At 48.8% G+C, this 10,556-nt stretch overlaps 1 protein-coding gene across 2 annotated transcripts in view; it reads right to left on the reverse strand.

Annotated features, from left to right (window-relative positions):
* Positions 1-2,138, reverse strand: part of CD8A (CD8 subunit alpha) — a 6,885-nt gene extending 4,747 nt beyond the window's left edge. The window contains exons 1-4 of one of the 2 annotated variants that reach the window (XM_024743817.1): positions 1,706-1,898; positions 1,252-1,617; positions 569-679; positions 275-382 (exon numbers count right to left, since the gene is read on the reverse strand). In XM_024743817.1, the coding sequence (XP_024599585.1) occupies positions 275-382; positions 569-679; positions 1,252-1,617; positions 1,706-1,754 (634 nt within the window). In that variant the 5' untranslated portion in view covers positions 1,755-1,898. Of the gene's footprint in view, positions 1-274; positions 386-568; positions 680-1,251; positions 1,618-1,705 lie in introns of both variants that reach the window. The other variant, XM_024743816.1, reaches the window with a different exon arrangement.
* Positions 2,139-10,556: the final 8,418 nt, after the last annotated feature.

Consider the following 10,556-nt stretch of genomic DNA (forward strand, 5'->3'; position numbering starts at 1 on the left):
TGCTACAGGCTTTGCCCATGGAACATCCCACCCCTGCGGCTGCCGCTCCGGGGCACCGTCTTCCTAAAAACCTCCCGGAGAGTGGAAAGAGCAGCGCGAAGGGGTCTGCCCGCGTTCTCTCTCCAGGAAAGACAAAGGCTGCGCCTGGCCCTGCGGAGCAGCTCGGAGTCCCAGGAATTGCAACCTCGACTCCCGGCAAGGGCTGCCTAGAGCAAAGCCGCGCAAAGGGCGGGAGTCGGGCTGACTCTCCCCGCCGCGATTCCCTAGGACTTACGACGGTGGCAGATGACCGTGATGACCAATAACAGGAGAAGGATGGCGCAGGTCCCGGCCAGGGGCGCCCAGATGTAGATATCGCAGGAGAAATCCAGGCCCCTTGTGTCTACTGACGACACAGAAGACGCCGACATTTAGGAGCGGGCCCGGGATCCCTCATCCCACCCAGCCAGCCGGGGCACTTCCTTCTCCCGGCTCCGTCTCTCGGTTTCCCCACCACTCGGGCTGCCCTCGGCTCCACTTTCAGGGTCAGGGCTGCCCCTGGCGAGGGTTCTCCCCGCGCCCGCCTCACCTGCGCTGCCCGCCGAGGGCCGGCACACCTCTGGGCGCGGAGACACAGTCTGCAACGCTTTGGTGGGCGCCCGCGTGGCTGGTGGCGTCGGCGGCGTCGTGGTGGGCTTCGCTGGGGGAGCAAGAGAGTGGTTAGGGTCCGGGCTGGAGCTGTGCACGCGAACCCTCCCCACCACTCCGGGCGCCTTGGCCAAGTGGGCGCCTCCTCCCGATTTTCCGCTGGAGGAGCCGCAGACCGCCGCCCTCGCGGAGCTCTGCGCTCAGGGCAGGGGAGACGGGGTGGGACCTCCTGGTCCGCGAACCGTACCCGGCGCCTCGGACGTGAATATAGGGCCTGTTCCCCTCCGCCCAGCCTCTCTCCAGGGCCCCACCAGAAACCTCGTGGGCTTGGAGGTGATACCCGCATTTTAATGACCAGCAAAGGGAGGCTCAGAGAATTTAAGTACAACTTGCCCAGGATCACACAAGCCCGGAACTCGAGCCCAGATCAACAGGACCTAAAAAACCATCTTCAGCTCCTATCCAGTCGCACTCTAGCCCTAGCCTCAGTTTCCTCATCTGTGAAATGGGAACAGTATCTAAGTAGCCCCGAGGGGCGCTAAGAGGCTCGAAGCGTGTGAAAAATGGACTCAGACTGAGCCCCAAACCCCACACCGAGGGGTGCCACGCCCCTGGCGCCCGGACCTGGCAAGAAGACAGGCACGAAATTGCTGAAGTACATAACCGAGTTGCTCATGAACGAGCAAAAATAGTAGCCTTGGTCATCCTCGTGGAAGCGGTGCAGAGTGAGGTGGAAGTTGGCGCCCTCGGCCTTGGTGCCGGAGATGTAATTGGTGTCCAGCCCCTCGGCCAGCTTGGACCGCGTGCTGGAGAGGTACATTAGGAAGATGGGTCTGGAGGCGGCCCCGGGCTTCTGGTAGAGCCAGGAGCAGCTCGACGTCATGCTGGACTGCAGCACCTCGCAGTGCAGCTTCACCTTCTCGCCCAGGCGAGCCTGCACCTGCACCGGCGACATCCGGAACGAGAATGACTCGAGGACGGTGGCGGCATCTGCGGGGCACAGGTAGTGAGGCTGAGCCGGGAGCCCCGCGCCCCCCGCCAGCCCCGGCCCCGTCTTCCCCAGGGGTCGCCAACTCACGGAGCAGCAGGGCCAGCGGCAGGAGCAGGGCGGTCACCGGCGAGGCCATGGCGCGCTCCCCGCGGCGCCGCTCCGCTAGGGGCTCGAAGCTGCGGAGGAGCGCAGGAGCCAGTGGGACGCCGACCGGGGAAGTTGCGCCCTTCGGCCGGCCGCGGAGCCGATTTCGCGTTCGGAGGATGTGATGTCACGTGAAGCCCCGCGGAGGAGAGAGTCGCCCTCCTTTTCGCGGTTGTCACCTTCCAGCCCAGAGAGGGGGCTGGGGGCCGTGAATGGGGGCCGTCGAGGCAGCCTTGACGGGAAGCTGGGAATGGTTGAGAACCACGGTTTTGAGGACAAGGAAAAGGGCTTGGAAGTGGCCCTTGGAATGGCTCTCCTGTGGGTGTGACAGCGGCGGAGGATAGAGACGAGAGATTTCAAGAAGGGAGGGTGAGTGAGCAGGAAGGAGAGAGAAGTGTCCACTTCCTTTGCCCTCACTTAAAGTGGCCCTAGCACCGGCACCTTGGGGCTTTGGGGCCGTAAAATGGGCCCTGAGGGCTGAAGAGGAGTTCGTGACTGGCCCACTCCTCCGGAACTCCAAGGGGCAGCAGCCACTCAAGCCTTGTGTGACCTCTGCTGAACATACCCTTCAGGCCTTCCCCAGCAGCTGAACCTGGCCACACAGCCTCATTCCTTCCGGCGTCTATTCAGCAGCCTCCACATCAGCCCCTCTCCTGGCCAGTCCCCCAGGCACCCTGCTGTGAGCATTATTCTCCGAAAGGCGATCGGATGGTGTCACTCCCGCAACCTTCCATGACCTGCAGGACTGCGTGGCAGCTCAGCCCTGGCTTGGCTCCTAGCCTTTGGGTGCTGGCTCCTCCCAAGCCTCTGCTCTGGTCTTTCCTATCCACCTACCACTGCATTCCCACAGGGCTTGAGATTATCTAAACTGTGGGCTCCTCTTGCCTTTGCTGTTCCCTATGCCTGGAATGCCGTTCTGTTTCTGCCCCGGGCCCAGCTCCCGTGCTAGGGGACTTGTACTCACTCCTCTGTACCTCTGGCTATGGGTGCTTGGTGGGGACAAGTGTGCAGCCTGGGTGAATGCTTGGGTGGAGACAGTTCTCCCTGTCTGAACCTGACACACACTTGGCCACTTCTTTGTTGTCTGTTGCTGTCCGGAAACCTTCCGCCCCATAGTGGGTGCCCTCTCTCATTTCTTCAGGGTCTTCCCACTTTGCATCCCATAGTGGGTGCCCTTCATGCTGCTGCTGCCTGATTCTAGAGACAAGCCACCTGGCATTATCTGTTCCAGGTGTCTGCCCCACCTGTGAGTTCTGCCCCGCGGCAGTGGCGAGAACTATGTTCCAGACACACACCCCACTCGTGCGGTCTGAACTTAAGTGTTGGGTGGGCTTTTTTTTTTTTTTACTTTGATTTCAACCCTCTCCCCCCCGCCCTCCGCCCAAAGCATCCAAGGTGCTTACTCTAACGTGGACCATTTATATTTAGACATGTTTTTAAAAGTGTCTTTTAAATTACAAATGTTATATATTCTTGAAAAACTTCAGACAATACAAAAAAGAGTATGGGGAAATTTCCCTGTCTCAGCTCTCCTCACCATCATCCATTCTCCAGAGGAAACCACTGTTAACAGTTAAGTGTGCTCCTCAGATATAATCTATGCATAAACAGCTGTTTATACATCATTTTTGACACACGGTTGTACTAGGCACATATTTTTTGCAACTTGCCTTTCTTGTCTAACAGCAGAAGAAAGCTTTCCATGTCAGCACCTGTAGATCTACTCCATATTTCTAAAGAGGCGCATTTTATATGGGTGTTCCCTAACTTAGTTTTCCTATTAATAGGCATTTAAGCAGTTTCTCAATTTTTGCAATTACTAGTAAGGCTGTAGTAGATACAATGTATCTGTATCATTGAGGAGTCACTCATGCACATGTAACATTTTCAGATGGAAGACAGGCAGGTTGGGGAAGGAAAACCCTTTGTAACTGTAAATATGACTGTGGCACACAGCAGTGGGTCCCCTGGCATATCAATATATGTGTGTGTGTGTGTTCCTGGCTGGGTAGACACAGTGCTGTACCTTAACTTACATCAATGAGGGTGACAAAGGAACAGCCAAGTCCAGATAGGCCACTGACAAGGCAATCCTCTTTTTAGATAGTTTCCCATTTTGCTTCGTCTCTGTTCCCACTGCAGGAATGTTAGATGGCCCTTCTGGCCAAAAGATGCAATCAGGAGGGTGGTGAAGAGGATGGTCAGCCACAAAGGCATGCCTTGCTGGTGGAGGAAGCATTGGAGGAGAGCCAGAGTCAACCTGCAAATATTTGGATCTTGGGAACCAGGTCCCTGAGTACGATGATGGCCAGATTCTGAGGTACAAGACTTGAAAATAGAATCGTCCTATCCCAGTCTCCTGGAAGTGAACTGCAGCTGGTTTGGAGGTCTTCCAGCCTTGCAGTTAAGAAAAGTGTCAGCCATGTGTGTGGCAGCCCCTTTTGTGCAGAGCATGACAGAGGATGGGGGGATGTCAGGGCAACATGTCAAACCCACCAAGGAGGTTTGCGACCCCAATGATATTTTTCGCAGAACTCGTAGATTCTCAATGAAACCACAATGACATCCGCCCTGCAACAAACAGGAGAACAGATGCAATTGTGCAAGTTCTGGGGATGCTTGTATGCTGCAGGGCCAGGTGTGCAGAGGGCTGGGTGGGGCCTGCCAGGTAAGCTTCCACATCCCACACTGTGTGGCACTCACGTGGGGTGGATGAAGAAAGGGGAACTGCAGCACTCTGTCAAATAAACTCCTTATTTTTAGATATCCAGAGAGAGAGAGAGAGAGAGAGAGAGAGAGAGAGAGAGAGAGAGTAAGAGAGTAACACGTTTCTATGCTGAATTTAAACAGGTCTTTGTTTTTTCTCAAGGTGTATGTTCTTAAGCCATGGAAATACTTTTTTACATTAATTAAAGACTATTCAGAACGCATAACTGCACAGGGCAGTGGTAGGAAATTAATCAGCTCCTAGGACGCTGACTCGGGGCCAACCTGGAATCGGTGTTGGAAGTTGCCTGCTATCTCCCCTGGCCGGTCCAAGAGACGTTACCGTCTCCTTGGACAGAGTTAGCTTGTTTGTGCCTAGAAAGGCCTTTGAACTCTAGAATTATCAGAGCCTTGCTTTATCTCAATCACAAATACCTCTTAATTCTACCTCACTTCTGCCATTTTCACTTTTCCACCCCCCAGGCTCCCAAGTTCAACAGGGCTACTGTCATCTCTTGTCTGGACTTTTGCAGTGATCTCCTAACTGGCCACCCCACTTCTACTCTGGTCTCTTCCAGTGCTTCTGGTCCCTTTCAGTGAAGATCTTGTCCTGCCAACCCTGTGCTCCATCCTGCAAGGGCTTCCCATGGTCCCTAGGAGAAAACTGTGGGATCTCGGATGTTGTCTGAGGCCCTGCACACTTGGCTCTGCAGCCCATCTTTGTCCCCTCCCACTTGCCTCCTTCACACCTCCTAGGCTTGGTGCCTCTCTGTTTCTCCAAGGAGCCCTGCTCCTTTCCACCTCAGTGCCATTGCCTCCATGCTATTCTTTTAGCCTGGCTTGTTCTCAGCTCTGCTCTCTGCTTAGTAAACTCCTCTTCCTTAAGACCCAGTTCAAGCATCTCCTCCTCATGGACTCAGCCCCTTGCCCCCTCCCTGTGCTCCCAGGCAGTACAGACCATATGTTTCTCAGTGTCACCTGGACCTCGGGCATCCCTGGACTGAAGCACTTATTCTGCACAGCAATGGTTTGTTTGCTCATCCAGCTTGATGACCAGACCCTTGGTGTCTTGAGGAAGTGACCTCGTATTGTTCATGTTTATATTGTGGTGCCTAATAGACCATGGCACACACTTGGTCTTCAAGAAACCCTTGTTTTGTAAAAGCTAAATGCAGCATAGAGCAGATCAGAGGAGGTACAGATTGCTCATTTCAGGTAAGAGTGCTCAGGAGAGGCTTTACAAAGTGGCTGGTTTGTAGATAAGGTAAGAATTAGGAGAGAGGTTGCTTAGAATGAGGCACTTGACTTCTAATCAAGATGGTGCTGATACCATGTTTTAATACGTAGTAATGGTATGGTTGAAGGTAAAAGAAGGAGACGGAGGAAGGGGAGAAGATAGATGTATTCAAAAGCAAGATGAGTGTCATCCTGGATGTAGGGGTGGAACCAGGGCTGAAATCTGGGGCCATCTTGTTGGGATCTGTTCTTGAGTCTGTCTTGGGTCAGGATTTCTCTTGGTGAAAGTCTGGAGAAAGCTGTGCGCTTCTCCATAGTCATGGCTCACATAGGGCTGCTCCCCTATAGTGTCGGGAAGGCAGGCCAGAGACTGGAGCTGTGGCAGTGTCACCACTGGACAGGAGCCCAGAGCCATCAGAATAAGGCCTGGTTCTGACTGTGGGCCCTGAAAAAACCCAGGAGGATGCAGTATAAAGAGAGAGAGATTTTTTAAAGTTCCCATTCAAGATGAGATTACGTAGACACTCAAAATTCAAAATATATGTAAAGATATTTAACTAAAATTGGGATGGGAGTTCACTCCAGAAGAGATGCAAATTATAGAACAATCTGAAAAGAGTTTGAAACAGAGAGCAAGAAGGTGTAGAAAATGCAGAAATTAAACAAGAACAACTGAATAAATACTTAGCACACTGGAAATGAAATCTATATATAGATTAGATATAAAGTAGGATACACTCTAGATTAGACATAGTTGAAGGGACAATTAGTGAAATGGAAACTAGCATTGAGGAATTCACAGAGACTGCAATGCAAGGAGATAAAGACAGAAGCAGTTTGAAAAGCTATTGAGATGTGAATCAGCACTGTGAAATGTTTAATGGGATTTCAGAAAGAGGAGAATAAAGGGAGTATGGAGAAGGAAAAATGGAAGAGATCATTGCTTATGATTTTCCACAGTTAAAGACACAAGTGATCAGATCAAAAGTGCTCCCAGAATGCCAAATAGGATAAGTAAAACTATGTCCGTCTCTGAACATATCAAGATGAACCACAAGACTTCAAAAGCAAAGGGAGGAAGGCAACCCAGGAGGCCAGAAGAAGTTGAGATGATGTTTAAAATATGCTTGGGGGAGGCTTAGTCACAGTTTGGATGGGGTGAAGAGAGTAAGAAGCTGATCTGTGATGGGAAAAACCCACATATTGGTTGACAAGTTGTATTCACGCTGTGTCATTCTCCTCTCTTGGTGCAGACACACATTTGCTGTAAAGTTGCGTCAACTTGCTACAGATCTTTAATGTCGAGAACATTCAAACAGAAGCATCCTGAATGCAACTGGAGAGCCAGGATTTGAATTCAAGTGAGGGGCCAGGGCTGGGGAGGCAGCCTCTGCAAGGGGGTAATAATTTAAGTTGTGAGAGTGGGTCTGATTGCAGAGACAGGTAGAGTGGAGGGGAGGAGCCGAAGAGGATATTGAACCTTTAGGGAAGGCGCATATTTAAGGAGATAGAAGAAAACACTGACATTAATTCAGGTGGTGTAGGAACTTCAGGATGGGGCTTGAGAAGTTGGCAAGCGTTTATGGAGAGGTGGCTGCTGCAGGTGTGGGCTATAAAGGAGCTTTGGGAGGGCATTCAAGCTTGGGACAGCTTGAATACAGCCTGTAGCAGGGAGAGATTGTAAGCCTGTGTTCAGTGCCTGGTCCACTTAAGGACATGCTTATCAGAGGAAGACTCACAGGTAGGGAGGGAGGCGGGGGAGGGGGGGTATGACATTGATGTCTGCACCTCATTTATTGTTCATTCACTTAAATGTTTCTTCCATTCAGTTTTTTTTTTTTAAGTTACAAAAGCATTTGGACACCGAAAAAATAGAGTAAATAATATAAAACACTCATATGCTCCTCGGAAAACACCCCTCAAAACTAATGTGTTAGCATTTTGTCATATTTGCTTCAGATAAACATTACAGGTACAATTGCAGCATCCTCAAATAACTTGCCTCCTCCCCAGAAGCAAAAATTGGTTGTGAAAGAAGGATGTTGTGAAAGTTGTGTTATCAGTTGTGAAAGAAGGATGTTACATTTCCAACTATGATCCTGGATTTGTCTATTTCTCCCTTTAACTCTGTCCACTTTTTGCCTGTATATTTTGTGTTTTTTTTTTTTTTTGTGGTACACGGGCCTCTCACTGCTGTGGCCTCTTCCGTTAAGGAGCACAGGCTTAGGACGCTCAGGCCCAGCGGGCATGGCTCACGGGCCCAGCTGCTCCGGGGCACGTGGGATCTTCCCGGTCCAGGGCATGAACCCGTGTCCCCTGCATCGGCAGGCGGATTCTCAACCACTGCACCACCAGGGAAGCCCCTGCCTGTATATTTTGAAGCTCTGTTGTTGGATACATACACATTTAAGATTGTTCTGTTTTCTTAACAGATTGACCCTTTTATCATTACAAATTGTCCCTATTTATCTCTGGTGATACCTTGTTTTGAAGTCTAGTTTGATATTCATATGGCCACTCTAGCTCTCTTATGTTTTCTGTTTGAACGATATCTTTTTCCATCCTATTACTTTCAACTTGCCCCTCTCTGTTTTAATACTTTTACTGTATATATATATATATATATATATATATATATATGTATTAGCTGTATATAGTTTTTGAGATTGTTTCAATATACAGAAATATTATCATATTGAATGTCTTTGAGTCTGAGTTATGCTGAGACATAAATTGAGTTCATTTAACTTAAATGCTGTATAGTAGTATTATCTGGTGAATATACCACAGTTCAGTAGTTCTCAATCAGGGTCTTTATACCTCTGGGGGGACGTAAAGACTGTCCTTAAGGATACACATAACTTTTTAAAAATTTATTCTATTGAAGTATAGTTGATTTATAATGTGTTAATTTCTGCTGTACAGCAAAGTGATTCAGTTATACATATACATACATTCTTTTTCATATTCTTTTCCATTATGGTTTATCACAGGATATTGAATATTGTTCCATGTGCTATACAGCAGGACCTTGTTGTTTATCCATTCTATATGTGAGAGTTTGCATCTGTTAATCCCAAACTCCCAATCCATCCCTCCCCCACACGCCTTCCCCCTTGGCAATCAAAAGTCTGTTTTCTATGTCTGTGAGTTTGTTTCTGTTTCATAGATAAGTTCATTTGTGTCATATTTTAGATTCCACGTATAAGTGATATCATATGGTATTTGTCTTTCTCTTTCTGACTTACTTCACTTAGTATGATAATCTCAAGTTGCATATATGTTGCTGCAAATGGCATTATTTCATTCCTTTTTATGGCTGAGTAGTATTCCATTGTATATATGTATATATACCACATCTTCTTTATCCATTCATCTGTCAATGGACATTTAGGTTGTTTCCATGTTTTGGCTATTGTGAATAGTGCTGTTATGAACATAGGGGTGCATGTATCTTTTTGAATTACAGTTTTGTCTGGCTATATGCCCAGGAGTGAGATTGCTGGATCATATGGTAATTCTATTTGTAGTTTTTTGAGGAACCTCCATACTGTTTTCCATAGTGGCTGCACCAATTTACATTCCCGCCAACAGAGGATTCATATAATTTTAAGGGGTTTGTTTTCCAGATCCCGAAAGCCTGTTTATCCTTTTTCCTGAGACAGGTCTGCCCAAGAACAAATGCCTTTGTCAAGTTTTCACACAGATTCTCCGTCCCCAGCCCACATTTCATAATTGCTCTTTTCCTGCTTTGAAACAAAACAGCAGACTTCCCACCCTCCTGTACCTTACTGTGGTGCAGTCAAAGAGAAACGCCCAAATAGTTTTCATTTAGTATCCGTCTGCTTCGGAATTGCCAAAGAAAGCATTTCTCCCGAGTAGAGTCCGCGAGATGCTGGGAAACAGGGCATGCGGGAGAGTACTAGAGGCAGAGCTCCTCAGGACGGACTCCCAAGTCTCCTCACTCTACCTGCCTCTCCACTGCTGAGCTGGAATTCAGAAGCGAGACAGTTATTATGGGATGCACATTAACATGTTCATTAGACTTGCAAAAGGGATCAGACTTCTTTTTTTAACAGAACAGAAGCCTGATTTGCTAGTTGGTTTGACATTGAAGCCTTTGCCAATGAGGTTAGTTGGCAGTCTTTTTATTTTCCGTGAATCACATGAGGGAAACCTTTAGCTCCAAAGTTGTCGTGAAAACAAAGTGTAAAGCCTTTTTTTTTTTTCTCTCTCTCTACGTGGGCCTCTCACTGTTGTGGCCTCTCGCGTTGCGGAGCACAGGCTCCGGACATGCAGGCTCAGCGGCCATGGCCCACGGGCCCAGCCGCTCCGCGGCATGTGGGATCTTCCCGGACCGGGGCACGAACCCGCGTCCCCTGCATCGGCAGGCGGACTCTCAACCACTGCGCCACCAGGGAAGCCCCTGTAAAGCCTTTGATAAGATAAAAAATATTTTATCAAAATATTGTTTTGGTAAATTTGTACGGTAATTAAAAATATTTCTATTTCCCCAACCCTTTCTAAGTTCATCAGGATAGGCAAATGCTTTTGGTGAGAGAGGAACAATGCAGTTGATAGCTACTTGATAGGCTGTAGTATAAAGCCTATTTCGGTGGATTCCAGAAACTGAGAAGTGAATAACTCTAAAGATCATGACCAATCCACATGCAGGTCAGTGCTTCCTGAGTCTTTCCTTCCAACATAATTGGAAGAAGACCTACTAGAGCTGGCAACTGTTAGAGATTGAAATGAGTCTCCCCAGCACCCCCCGAAATAAAAAAATTTACATATGCTGAAGTCCTAATCCCCAGTATCTCTGAATGTGACCTTATTTGGGGATAAGGTTTTT

Source organism: Neophocaena asiaeorientalis, unplaced genomic scaffold, assembly GCF_003031525.2.
Source record: "Neophocaena asiaeorientalis asiaeorientalis breed wild unplaced genomic scaffold, Neophocaena_asiaeorientalis_V1.1 scaffold114, whole genome shotgun sequence".
Classification (NCBI taxonomy): domain Eukaryota; kingdom Metazoa; phylum Chordata; class Mammalia; order Artiodactyla; family Phocoenidae; genus Neophocaena; species Neophocaena asiaeorientalis.